The 14,066-nt window shown below is 45.4% G+C and overlaps 1 protein-coding gene across 1 annotated transcript in view; it reads left to right on the forward strand.

Annotated features, from left to right (window-relative positions):
- ccdc88c (coiled-coil domain containing 88C) overlaps positions 1 to 11,483 on the forward strand; it is a 62,537-nt gene extending 51,054 nt beyond the window's left edge. The window contains exons 26-30 of the mRNA XM_066674770.1: positions 625 to 831; positions 3,292 to 3,366; positions 3,489 to 3,557; positions 5,019 to 5,266; positions 7,910 to 11,483. Of these exons, the coding sequence (XP_066530867.1) occupies positions 625 to 831; positions 3,292 to 3,366; positions 3,489 to 3,557; positions 5,019 to 5,266; positions 7,910 to 8,740 (1,430 nt within the window). The 3' untranslated portion in view covers positions 8,741 to 11,483. The remainder of the gene's footprint in view (positions 1 to 624; positions 832 to 3,291; positions 3,367 to 3,488; positions 3,558 to 5,018; positions 5,267 to 7,909) is intronic.
- The last annotated feature ends 2,583 nt before the right edge of the window (positions 11,484 to 14,066 follow it).

The following is a 14,066-nucleotide window of genomic DNA, read 5'->3' on the forward strand; positions in this document are numbered from 1 at the left end:
TGGCCTTTAATTATAAGCCTAGGTTGGGCTCAGACAAGGCAGTCCATACCATGCCCCATCTTGTTGGGTGAAAGCGATTGCTCTGTAAGTTGGCCAGGAACGGTACTCTAATCCGAGCCCAGGACGCCTGGGACCAAGTCTATCAGTGACGAGACACTCTCTGTTAAACAGCAACAAAGGGGTCACTCTGGTTCATTGTTGAAGGGCAGTGTTTCCTGGAAATGAGCTCGCACATATGTCATTTCTGTACCATAGCATGATTGATTCGCTCTCGCTCTCTCTCATCTCCTGCACTTTGTCCACTGATACCTAGTAATCCATGCAGATTCAATTAAAAGGTCACTGTGAGTAGATTTTTTATTTTATTTGACGTTATTAATTGAATTTGAATTTGCAATCTTAGTACCATCCTACTATCACGCCTTCTGTACTAACACACATATTGCTAGCAATTAAGCATCTGCTCTAACCCTGCTCCCTGTGCAGCTGCCCCCCGCGTCCTCAGGAGCTCAGCAGCAACAGCTTGTGTTTCAGTCTCATGTCCTCTGGAATATTCTACACGATTCCTAACTCTGCTTTCCGCCTCTTGTTCTTCTGCTTCCTCCTCCTCCTCCTGTAACTCAGGTCTGAGTGACATTACCAGCTCCAGAAACAGAGAAGCCTTCCGGTCAGCAGGGGGTAGCAGTGAGAGCATGAACGGACATGAAGATCTGGCAGTCAGACGACGGCCCACAGAGACTGGAGCCTCCTGTTCAACCCCACTGAACCATAATACCCACAATGCACCAGGCTTCACACCTCCCAGCTCACGTCCGGGGCGCAGGCCTAAAGGTAGTGGAGTCACCGCCTGGAACAATTCAAAAAATTATATCAATGTGTTTAGAAATTAGAGCTGGACGATACGCCCAATGTTTATATCATGATATATTTCATTCGATATGATATAATTGTGATATCGATACCACTGAAAAACTGCCAAGAACTTTAAACAACACGACTTCATCATTGAACAACAACCTCTTGGCTTTGTCAATACTAATATTTTAAAACAAACTTTAAATTTCAGTGCAATGAACTGACTGCAGCGCCCCCTAATGACTGTCAGCCAGTGACAGATGCTGTACATAATGTATATTGATATATTGAAAATGTGTTTAAAAATCATATCACAGTTACTGAAACATTTTATATTGCAATATATATTGATATTGAATTATTGTCCAGCCCTAATAGAAATATACTTTTTATGCTGTACTTCTCCAGAGCGAGTTACACAAGTAACACAGTGTTTTATCTTGTTCAGAGAACACATCTTCACAAGCACAGACAAGATAATAATCCAGATTCCAGTGAACTAACAGTGTTTATATCTGGCATTAATCTGCAGTTTTGGTGATTGCATCACGATCAAATTTCACTCGTTAAAACAACACCAAGGCGCACTGCAAACGACGTTAAGAAGTGGTCAGAGACGGATCCGCATTTAAGACAAGTGTGAACAGATTGTGCTTTTGGTGTCTGGATAAAGTTAGAGTTACACGAGTGGAAACGCATCGGTCGAGAGAGGGACAGCGCAGGTGTGGCGTTTTGCTGGAGATCAGTGGCTGGATAAAGGAATGGCAGGAATTCCCACCAGTCTTCTTTGCCATGTCCAAACATCCCTTGGACGCTGCAAATGATCCCCTTCCTGTGGACACTGCTAAGACCTAGATGGACAGAGACATGAATTAAACACAACAGCTTCATACAGTGGAAAACGACAGACTATTGGCTTGGATCTGATTTGACCTTTGCCAACATTGGGCTGGACGATATGACCCAAATTTATATCACGATATATTCCTTAGTTTCTGTCAATACAGTATACTTTGGACATTGATATAAACAATAAAAAAGACACTGAAAAATTGGCAGGTAAACAATATCCTGGCTTTTTAAATATTAAAGATTTTAAATAACTTTAAAATCAAGTGCAATGAAATGACAACAGCGCCCTCTAATGGAAGTCAGTCAGGGACTGATGCTGTAAATGGTGTATATTGAAATATTGAAAATGTTATTGAAAGAGTTTATATTGTGATATATTTTGATATCTGAATATTGTCCAGCCCTATGGCAACATGTAGGTAGGGACTGGGTCCTTCAGGGTCTTAAATCTGAAGCATGAGGTGGTAAACAGGCTACAGCTGTGCAGTGCCATCAGAGAGATTCAGATGCCGCATTCTGGATGAGCTGATGGAGTGAGATGCAGACGTTAAGCCTCCAGTCGACCAGATACTGATCCATGCAGCCTCCTGACAGAGACCTGTGAATAAATTTGGCTTTTGTGGTGGTAGACTTGTACCACGTACCTCTTCAGCTGGTCATTGCTGATGACATTTGGAGTGGAGTCTTTTTTACAGGGAGTATCTGTCGAGACTGATTGAATGATTATTTGAATTCCCTGGATTATTTCACATCGCCGTGCACTTGCATAAGCAGCAGGGACAGATCCCCAAACACACACAGGAAGACAGCGATGGCTTTAGGCTGCAGCACACTGTTATTGCACGTTTTGTGTTTGCTTTTTTAAGAAACCTAAACCCTGCTACTCTCTCTTTTGATGGGAACACGTATATTAGTTTATAGGACAGTTAAGATTGTACACGGGGTTAAAAGATGACACGGAGAAGAAAATTAAAGCACAGAATAGTGCAGAAGAAAAGCTTGTGGTCATGTAAATAAAATGCAAACGAGAAGTCAGAATAGGGGTGGGCGATATGGCCCTAAAATAATATCGTGATATTTCAGGGTATTTTGTCGATAACGATATTTTTTGGCAAACACTGAAAAATACTTTTATTAATTTCAAGAACAGACTATTGTCTCTCCCTTTTTTGAAGAAAATTCCTCTGCCTCAGAGCTACGTGAAGCACATATGCCATATGTGTAACTGCATGATGATTTTCATGATATTAATGATGATATTATTGTGAACGAAACAATGCGGCACAGCCCTAAGTCAGAGGATATGCTTTGTGTGATACAAATGTGAAGGTAAATGAATGCTTGGTGATTGACGGAGGAGAACAGGAACCACACTACTTTCATAAGCATGTTTAATGACGCTCGTTGGATGGATTGAAGTGTTCTGAAACATCAGTTTCCTGTTTCTGACGCAATTTTAGTATTTCACCTCCAACGGCTGAGGCTCTTTTTTTTTTTTTTTTTTTTTAATCAAGAACTGAGTCATGAACCACACACTTGCAGACAGCCACCACCAGCTCATTCTCACTTCCCTCTGTTCTTCAGGACTAATCTCTGAGGAGGACCTGCGTCTGCATTCCCTCGATGCTGGCTTTGGGTCTAGTGGCCATGGAAACGCAGGTAGGAGCCACACGGCAATCAATACCTGTTGAGCAGCGCTGCTGCATTTCTCTGGCATTTATTCATTCAGCAGTCAGACGAATATGAATCCCCTTCTTTATCCTCCATTCTCTTTCCCACAGGACTCAGGCCAGGCTCTGCAGATTACAGCTGCAACACCTCCAGCAGCAGCTCCCCTGTCAACTCCAAAGGTGTGCGAGGTCCTTCGACAAAAGCCCACTCAAGCTCTTGTTCTCCTGTGACATGCCAAATTCTCCGCAGGACTCTGAAGCCAACCAGGGCTTATTAGGCACCAGAATCAATTTGGCCTTTGGAACTTTACGTAAATTTAAAAGCATTTTGAGGTCGTCTGTACCACTCTGTTCTCCAGAATCCAAAATATGGGAAATGAATATTCATATATATGAGTTGGATTGTGCTGGGTTTGAGGCGTCTGATGGTGCCCTATTAGTTCACGGCTGACCGCTGGGTAGCACTCATTTCTCCCAGAAGTCAGGTTACGGTCTGTTTGGTGAGGTACATTTCTGCCGCAGCTGAGGTTACACAAGCCATATGAGTCCCCACAAACGATTCTGAATGAATGACATTAATCAGAACAAAGAAGACCAAGATAAAATAATTTTTGGAGAAATACCAGCGCCACGTACTGGAAGGGAAACATCTGTTGACACCGTTTAGGACGCAATGGTCTTGAGGCGGACGTTTCACATGCAGCACACGTACAGGCAAACGCCACCCACACTCAGCAGCCCTGCCAGCTTTATCACATCCCCTGGCACTGATAGAGAGTGTGTGTTAGTGAGGGAATGGAGAGACTGATTTTGAGCACTCGTTAATGGGGAGAATTGCTTCGTCAGTGTAAGCGTGCTTATGTAATATTCGTTAAAAGAAGTGTAAAGAACCAGACCTTTCAGAACCTGCATTTTCCAAATATTTGCTCGTGTCATTTTCCACAGAATCTGGAGATGGAAGGTCAGATGTAAATTAAATGGCCATTTTGTTTTCTGTAGATGTTATTGGTCGCTTTCACCCGCAGTGTTCACAGCCGCTCTGTACGACTATTTCACAGCTCAATGACTGAGTTAATTACACTGATGTAAGCAACGATAAAATAAAAGGTCTACACCTTCTAAATCAATTTTTAGAAATGGAAAATAAGGTGTAATAATTGTGGAAAATTGTGGAAACAAAAAAAAACACTTTGCTGGTGTTTGATCCTCAGGATGGATTTATAACTGTCAGTCACTCAGGAACGGTGTTCTCCATCTGCCTCATGCGTGTCCCTTATAGAGCAGGCCAGACCAGTCGATTAAGATAAAACATCAGAGTCTGGCCTTATAGAGCCACACAGACTTGCCATTTAGGAACACTGCAGTATACACGGTGAAGCACACAGCGTAGATGCTGAATAGCGATTCAGACACGTTATTACAGCACAACCTCTCTCTAGCAACACATGAGCTCACTACTTTAGAGCCTCTTAAAGAAACGGTGTATTTTTTAAAGTGTGTTCTAGCCTTGTATAGATATGTTCAGCAGGGTGTTAGGCCACTCCTCTTTTACCCAGAAGTTTTTGGACTGTTCTCCTCTGTTTCTGGTGATGCTCATGGGTTTCGTGTGTGTGTGTGTGTTTGTGTGTGTGTGTTCTCTAGACTCTGTGGAGCGTCTGCACGGTCGTTCTGTCAGTCTGTCCAGTGACGATGTGGTCGGATTGAGTCATGAAGGTTCTCGTCTCAGTCAGTCTTCTCTGTTGCCTCGGAGCTCCACCCTTCCCTGTGAGACTCCGCCCACTCAGCGCTCAAACCTGCGTCCCTCCCGTGCCCGCCCTGCGTCTCCAGGCAGCGAGATGGTCACTCTGGAGGAGTTCCTGCAGGAAAGCAATGTCCTCTCTCCACCAACTGTAAGATCTCACGGCAGTGATGAGTGCAGTTAGATCTGTCCCTCTGTCTGCCCTGTCTCTGCGTCTGCCCCGTCTCTGCGTCTGTCCCTCTGTCTGCCCCGTCTCTGCGTCTGTCCCTCTGTCTGCCCCGTCTCTGCGTCTGTCCCTCTGTCTGCCCCGTCTCTGCGTCTGTCCCTCTGTCTGCCCCGTCTCTGCGTCTGTCCCTCTGTCTGCCCCGTCTCTGCGTCTGTCCCTCTGTCTGCCCCGTCTCTGCGTCTGTCCCTCTGTCTGTCCCGTCTCTGCGTCTGTCCCTCTGTCTGCGTCTGTCCCTCTGTCTGCCCCGTCTCTGCGTCTGCCCCTCTGTCTGCCCCGTCTCTGCGTCTGCCCCTCTGTCTGCCCCGTCTCTGCGTCTGCCCCTCTGTCTGCCCCGTCTCTGCGTCTGTCCCTCTGTCTGCCCCGTCTCTGCGTCTGTCCCTCTGTCTGTCCCGTCTCTGCGTCTGTCCCTCTGTCTGCGTCTGTCCCTCTGTCTGCCCCGTCTCTGCGTCTGCCCCTCTGTCTGCCCCGTCTCTGCGTCTGTCCCTCTGTCTGCCCCGTCTCTGCGTCTGTCCCTCTGTCTGCCCCGTCTCTGCGTCTGTCCCTCTGTCTGTCCCGTCTCTGCGTCTGTCCCTCTGTCTGCGTCTGTCCCTCTGTCTGCCCCGTCTCTGCGTCTGCCCCTCTGTCTGCCCCGTCTCTGCGTCTGCCCCTCTGTCTGCCCCGTCTCTGCGTCTGCCCCTCTGTCTGCCCCGTCTCTGCGTCTGCCCCTCTGTCTGCCCCGTCTCTGCGTCTGCCCCTCTGTCTGCCCCTCTGTCTGCCCCGTCTGCCCCTCTGTCTGCCCCGTCTCTGCGTCTGCCCCTCTGTCTGCCCCGTCTCTGCGTCTGTCCCTCTGTCTGCCCCGTCTCTGCGTCTGTCCCTCTGTCTGCCCCGTCTCTGCGTCTGCCCCGTCTCTGCGTCTGCCCCGTCTCTGCGTCTGCCCCTCTGTCTGCCCCGTCTCTGCGTCTGTCCCTCTGTCTGCCCCGTCTCTGCGTCTGTCCCTCTGTCTGCCCCGTCTCTGCGTCTGCCCCTCTGTCTGCCCCGTCTCTGCGTCTGCCCCTCTGTCTGCCCCGTCTCTGCGTCTGCCCCTCTGTCTGCCCCGTCTCTGCGTCTGTCCCTCTGTCTGCCCCGTCTCTGCGTCTGCCCCTCTGTCTGCCCCGTCTCTGCGTCTGCCCCTCTGTCTGCCCCGTCTCTGCGTCTGCCCCGTCTCTGCGTCTGCCCCGTCTCTGCGTCTGCCCCTCTGTCTGCCTTGTCTCTGCATTTTTAGTGCTGTTTAAAACAATAGTTTGATGTTGTTTAAAACATACATTTATAACTGAAGTGGGTCAGTTTGTTGAAAGCAGCGAGTTAGAGTTTTTCAAAATACGCAAGCAAAAACTCTTTCAAATCCACCCCCTTAAAACACATGAATCTCACTGCCAGACTAGAGCTGAAGGAGTCTCAGAGAGAGAGAGAGGGAGAGAGAACTGTTAAATCTGGAGTTTAGGATAATTCGCTACTTCTTTGTTTTTTTCTGTGTTCCGCAGTGTGAACTATTAAAGGGGTCAGTGGAACCATCTTCCTCATTCTTGTGCAACTAGTATGTGTAGAGCTGTCTGTGCAAATTGACTACACATGCCGGCTGCAGAGCTCTTGCTTCAGGTTGACTGAGCACCCCCCCAAAAAAACACACACACACAGTTTCCACAAAGGTGTGGTTCTGATTATAATGAGTGTTTGTTTTATTGATTGCTAGAGTTGTACACTATTTAAAAACATGCAACACACAATGGAACAATTCCATGTTTAAATTTCCAAACATTCCTTAAATTAGTTGCAAACGCCATAAATGAGCTGGATTTACTTTAAAACAGGATCTTAGCACGAGAGAGAATAAAAAAGCAAAAACAACCAATAAGAGCCCCTTTAATCTAAGATCAAACCTTTTTTATTTTTTGTAAATCCAATCCCACATATTGTGTCTGATGTCACTTCTTCCGACGTGACACTGAAGCACAACTCATGATATTGGTTTAAACCCGAAGAAGGTTGTGGCTGCTCCTTTTCGTGGCCATTATGGCATAGCAACCGTTTAAGCCCAGGACTTTAGAAGTGGGCCTAAAATCAATAGTGGCCACCTTTTTATGGCCTTTTCAAATTGATTTCATCTGATATTTGAGGTTGGTTCTGAGCTGCTGTGCCAGGCTTAAAGTGCATTGATGTTTTGTAATTGAGCTCCATTAAGCTAATGACATTTAGGGCTGGAAAAATATTGTTTACAACTCAGTTGTGTGCTCAGGCATCACTATGGCAGCCAGCGGATGCTCTGGTGTTTAGGGCACACTTATCCTCTGGCATAGCTTTGCACATGTGCATGTCTCTCTGTCTCTCTGTCTCTCTCTCTCTCTCTCTCTCTTCCTCTGACTCTCATGCTCTAGCACTCTAACCCCTTTTTTTACTCTCTTCCTATAACACCCTACCCACAGGTTGGTGTGAAAATAAGCTGTTATCTCACTGCTTTATTTATGTTTGTGGTTTGATGTATGAGAGATAAATTAAGCTTGCACTGCAGTCCTGGACAGACTACATCATCAGTCGCTGGTCTCTATTTCGTAGGTGCAGACAGGCAGCCGCGAGGACCTCATGGCGGACTACTTCACCAGAGCGGGCAGGCCAGCGCCTCTAAGAGACGGAGCCAAAACCCCTACAAGTTATGTTGCACCAACAGTCAAATCATCCTCATCTGGAGCCTCCAAACCAGGACAGAGTGTCAAGCCCAACGTCCGGCCTGTTGAGCCTTCCATGCCCCCGTCTCAGTCACAAACTCTCCCTAACCGAGTAATCAGGGGCCATCCCTCGTCCCTTCAGCACTCAGGACCTCGAGGAGGGGGTGGTGCAAACATAAGCGGCGGCTTGAGTCGCACATTTAGCCTGGCTTCAGCCGACCTCCTGCACTCCAACGGTCCTGATAGTTATCGGGCTGAAGCGGGATCACCCGGCCAACCTGAAGGGTTCGTGAGGAGGTCACGGGACAGGCCGCAGTCCGCCAGACCCCTGAGTGGAGACCCCGCCCTTCTGTCGGTGGACCCCCGTCGCCTTTCTCAGGCCCCACCGAGAGAGGAGATAATCCTGCCTGCCTCTTCAAGTTCACCGCAAACAGACTGGGTCTATGGAGGTCGTCCTGGTGCAACTGGTCGTACCGGGTCAGCCCAGGGTCGCTCAGCGTCTCAGCACCACAGAGGCGAGGTGGCTTTAGTCACTCCAGTGCGGGCCGTCTCTAGTCTCAGGTTGGAGGAGGTGGAGGAGCACCGTGAGCCCAGACACACTGACCCCAGCTCATTAAAGAAGCCAGAGTGTGTCACAGAAGAGCGGCCCATCAGAACGCCGGCCTCTCCGGACCCCAACAACGACCCACAGACAGTGTGGTATGAGTACGGCTGTGTGTAAGCCTTGAGTGAATCTCTGTGAATGTTTGCAACGAGAAACCAGAAGTCCCTACTACAGGTGCTTGGGCATGAAACAAGTACAGGATTTTATCTGACCCTCTGTCTTCGTGTGTTCTTTATCAGGGTTTGAAGGAATGGTGAGTAGTTTCAGGGTTGGTTTTGTGAAGTTAAAACATCAACATTCCCTCACTGTGGCTATCTCTGTCCAGAAAGTATTTGGGAGCTGTAATTGGTTGTTGACTTTTGCCTGATAAAACTACAAAGCCCCCAAAAATCAAACCACAAAACCAGCTAAACCCCTAAAGCCGAGCCTTCTCTTCCAATCTGTGAAGCTTCCGGCTCCACAATAAGGACTCACCCAGCTTGGTGAAGGAATTTGTTTGGGAACGGACCTGTGGCTTAAGAATGTATGGCTTTTTTTTTTTTTTTCTTCTTCCTCCCTCCACTGCTCCTCTATCGAACACCATTGATTTCCTGCAGCTCTCTGCGGACGGCGGGGCCGGCCAGCTAGCCTTCTATTCTGAAGCTTAACTCCGACATTGGGCTTTTGCGTGAGGGACCGCTCCCTGGATAATCACAGAGTAATTACAGTATCCATCTTTAGGAGGCGGAAGGGACAGCGCGAGTCCATCATTCAGACAGCTTCGGTGGGATCACTTACTGGAAATGGCTCCTCGCTCTCGCTCCCTGCTGACAGCCCAGCGCTTGGCTCCTTTCTGCTGCTGTGGGTTGCCACCTCTTTGCTGAAGGACCCAGATCTTGGCTGTGCTTGTTGCTTTAGAGTGCAGAGAGAGAGAGAGAGAGAGAGAGTGTGTGAAAACGATAGTGAGATGGCAGGTACAAATGTGGTGAGATCAGCAGTGATCAAAGAGAGCAAGACTATTTTTCACTGAAGTGTTTTATGTTGACAGGAAGTGGCAAGTCCCACTTGTTTTTTGTTTTTTTTCCATTTACGTCTGAGGCTTTTTATTTCTAACTTTCATGGGCATTTATAGACATCAGGAATTGATTTTTCAACACTTGGGGTATTTTATAAATGTAAATACATTGATACAGCACTATGCCAGCAGGAGCAGGCAGAGTATGTACTGGAGTCTTAACACTGGGCACAACCCTAGCTTACGGCAGGAGACTAATCCGGGGTATTTGCTTAGGTTTAAATCGGTTTTAATGTTGGATTTAGTCTTTAATGTAGCAGTAACACTGCAGAACCTTTCCAGTGTTGGAGTGCTGGATTATTTATTGTCTCCCAGATGAAATGACACTGTGCGTATGTGTGTTGGAGTGTGTGTGTGTGTGTGTTTGACCCTCTAAATCACTTGGTTGTGCAGTTGGTGTGTGCAGCTGAGTTCTGACCCTATAAAATATGGCGCAGTATAATTGAAGTAGGGAAGCCCTAGTGTGCGCACACAGCAGTTTGTAGACTATGCTATTTGCATATGTTTATAAAAATACCCTAGCTTCTCCATTCTATCAGGGGCGCTCCTCGTGAACACTGCTTTTACCGTGAGGTTTAAGTTGGGACAAGAGACCCTAGGTGATTTATATATTAAAGTAAAAATCCCACTAGCCGTGTTGAATATCGGGGTTTTTAAGAAACAAGACCAACCACCTGAGGAGAAAGTCTGAGGTAATCAATGAAGTTCTCCCTCAGTAAAGTTCAACCACTTCTGTACATGTTTTAACATGTCCTTGTCCACTTAGCCTGTCCACTCCCTCTGAGGGAACCCCTGACACAATCATGAGGACTGTTCTGTTTGTTTATTAGCTCAAGTTAAGCATTGGCCTTTACAAACTAGGACAATAGCTGATACACCTCAAAAAAAAAAAAACATAAAATACTAAAAAAAAATTGTTACAACCATATTATTCAGATAAGCATATGATGCAGACTACTTCATTGCTAATACTGTGCTTAACATTTCTTCCTAACTCTGCTAACTTGCTAGTTAACCTGGCTAAGGTCTACCCCACTAACAACAAAACAATATGCAGTACACAGTCATTCCAAATCAGTTTTAAGTTATTTATTATAAACATTCACTAGATTTTTGCATTTTATGTTCAAAATAATAATGATTTTTCATTCCAAGTTTGCTTGACTAGCATATTATCACATTGAGCCTAGCCTAGCCTAGCCTAGCCTATCTTGAACCTTTAGCATACATGGATTACACAAATTAGCCAAATATATATATGTATTTTAAAGACCTTCTTGTTTCTGTTCATTGTCTGTTTTATTAGCTGCACTTTGTAGTTCTAAATTTACACACTGTGGTCCCTTAGTTGCTCTGCATACTATTTAATATATAATTTAGTCCCTTATCACCGTTTAGTTCAATGGGTGGTGGCTCATTCTCAGCGCTGCAGTGACACTGATGTGATGGTGTTATGTTTTGGCTGATTCTGTAAAATAGATTATAGTAATAAACATGTCAATGTGGTCAGGTACAGTTGGACAGGACATGTTAAAGACATTACTGAAACCTGCCCCATGTGAATGCACTTATTTTAATGGGGGGTTGCTGTCTAAATACACCTACAGTTACCAATGGGAAAAAAAACATGCACAATTTTCATACACTACTACACAAGACCCTGATTGTTACCTGTGAGATGTGGATTTCTTTTTAATTTTATTATTTTATTTTTTTTAGACTACTTGCCCAATACAGTGTGATTGTTTCTGTCCTTTTGTATAGAAAAAGCTGTTGTCCAAAAACTGAACTTTGTAATAAAGACTTTCCAACGTAAATCTTGTTTTTGTTAGTTCTTTGCAAATCAAGGCAATTTCACTCACCCTGTCACTCACGCCCTTGCACACTCCAACTACCGACCTGTGTTTGCACTGTGGGAGGAATCCCAAACAGACACAGGGAGAACATACTACACCAGGGGTCAGGGGTCACAGTCTTTTAAAAAGGATAAAAGCTCTTGGGACATTTTTGGGATGACAGTGCTGGGGGAGGTAAAACCAGAAACTTTAAAAAGAAGGGAACGATTACCATTTGAAATATTCTCTTGACGCTGAACATGGACTGTGTTTACAGATAAAGCCCCACCCTTCAGCAATAAAAGCCTTTGCTGGTTTATGGAAAAGCAGTAAAATTAATAGGGACTTTATTTAAAATATGATTTATTTTTAATCCTTGATTTATTTGTAAATTTTACTTAATGTGAACAAGCCTTTTTAATTTAAAGTGTTTGTTATTTATTATAAATCGTTTGGAAATTTGTTGAAATGTAATTAAAAGTGTAATTTGATTTAACACATAAAAACTACATAAAATGTTCCTATAACTACTATAGGACTTCAAATATGAAGGATTAGAGACACAGTTATACACTATGTTCTGGAACTTGGCTTGGGGAAAATTTTCTCTAACTGTACATTAGTGAATTTTAATGAATCACCCCCTGCACTACACTCTTCATAGATGGTGGCCTGAGAGGGTCAAACCTAGGACCCAAAGATCCTGCAGCCGTGTGGCAGTGACGGATACTACCTGCAGTTTCCCATATTTTTCCACATCAAGATTAAATGAAGTACAACAAAAAGTACAATACAGTTCAACATTTATCATTTGTAGTGTACTTTCTGTTACAAAGTTGACAGATTAGTGTTGGAGGTGGGTGAATGACTGCATGACAGATGTGTCGAATTGTTGCTTTAAACGTGAAATTATTTCTAACCTTTGTTAGAGAACGTGGCAACTAGATTTTTATTAGAGCACTCATCATGTTGCGCTTTGTAGAATGTACTCGGGTGTTCAGAATGTACCTGAAATATCTGTGGTGGGTTTATTTATACCATGTAGGTTGTGTGGCTAATGCACAAATTTGTCAGATGTGGTGGTCTACTTTCTATTTTTGTACTCCTGACACTCCTTTGAAATATGCCTACCATTAAGTCATTTGAAGCAGAAGAGTGTGCCAAATGCACCTAGATATTTTAAGGACATCCGCTGCTACAAACAGATAAGGCTCCGGAAAGCAGCACAAGTTGAGGTTGGTCATGTCCTCAGGATCCAGCCATGTTCTTACTGTTCCATGGTCTCTGGGTCCTGGGTGAAATCCTCTCCTCGGGTCACTGTTTGTGAGGAGCGTGGTGTGCTTTCACTGTGGCTGTGTGGGTTTCCTCCCGCAGTCCAAACACACGTGGTGGTAGTTTGTGTGGAATTATCCAGAGGTGTAAGTGACTGGGTTATTGTGTGAAGTAGTCCATAAAAAAGAGTGATCGGGTGAGTGTGAGACTCCAGACTCTGTGTGTAAATGACCTGGTGAGTGTATGGAATTGTTCACATCTGTGAGTGACAGGGTGAGTGTGTGAAATAGTCCACATTTAAGTGACATGGTGAGTGTGTGAAATAGTCCACATCTGTGAGTGTGTGAAATTGTCTACATCTGTGAGTGTATGGAATTGTTCACATCTGTGAGTGACAGGGTGAGTGTGTGAAAAAGTCCACGTTTGAGTGACATGGTGAGTGTGTGAAATAGTCCACATCTGTGAGTGTGTGAAATTGTCTACATCTGAGTGATGGGGTGAGTGTGTGAAATTGTCCACATCTGTGAGTGACAGGGTGTGTGATATTGTCCACATCTGTGAATGACAGGGTGAGTGTACAACTGTCCATTTGTGAGTGACAGGGTGAGTGTGTGAAATAGTCCACATCTGTGAGTGACAGGGTGAGTATGTGAAATTGTCCACATCTGTGAGTGACAGGGTGAGTGTGTGAAATAGTCCACATCTGTGAGTGACAGGGTGAGTGTGTGAAATAGTCCACATCTGTGAGTGACAGGGTGTGTGACATTGTCCACATCTGTGAGTGACAGGGTGAGTGTACAACTGTCCATCTGTGAGTGACAGGGTGAGTATGTGAAATTGTCCATGTGTGAATGGCAGGGTGAGTGTGTGAAATAGTCCACATATGTGAGTGACAGGGTGAGTGTGTGAAATTGTCCACATCTGTGAGTGACAGGGTGAGTGTGTGACATTGTCCACATCTGTGAGTGACAGGGTGAGTGTGTGACATTGTCCACATCTGAGAGTGACAGGGTGAGTGTGTGAAATAGTCCACATCTGTGAGTGACAGGGTGAGTGTGTGAAATAGTCCACATCTGTGAGTGACAGGGTGTGTGACATTGTCCACATCTGTGAGTGACAGGGTGAGTGTACAACTGTCCATCTGTGAGTGACAGGGTGAGTATGTGAAATTGTCCACCTGTGAGTGACAGGGTGAGTGTGTGAAATAGTCTACATCTGTGAGTGACAGGGTGAGTGTGTGAAATTGTCCACATCTGTGAGTGACAGGGTGAGTGTGTGAAAT

Source organism: Hoplias malabaricus, chromosome 1 (assembly GCF_029633855.1).
Source record: "Hoplias malabaricus isolate fHopMal1 chromosome 1, fHopMal1.hap1, whole genome shotgun sequence".
Classification (NCBI taxonomy): Eukaryota; Metazoa; Chordata; class Actinopteri; order Characiformes; family Erythrinidae; genus Hoplias; species Hoplias malabaricus.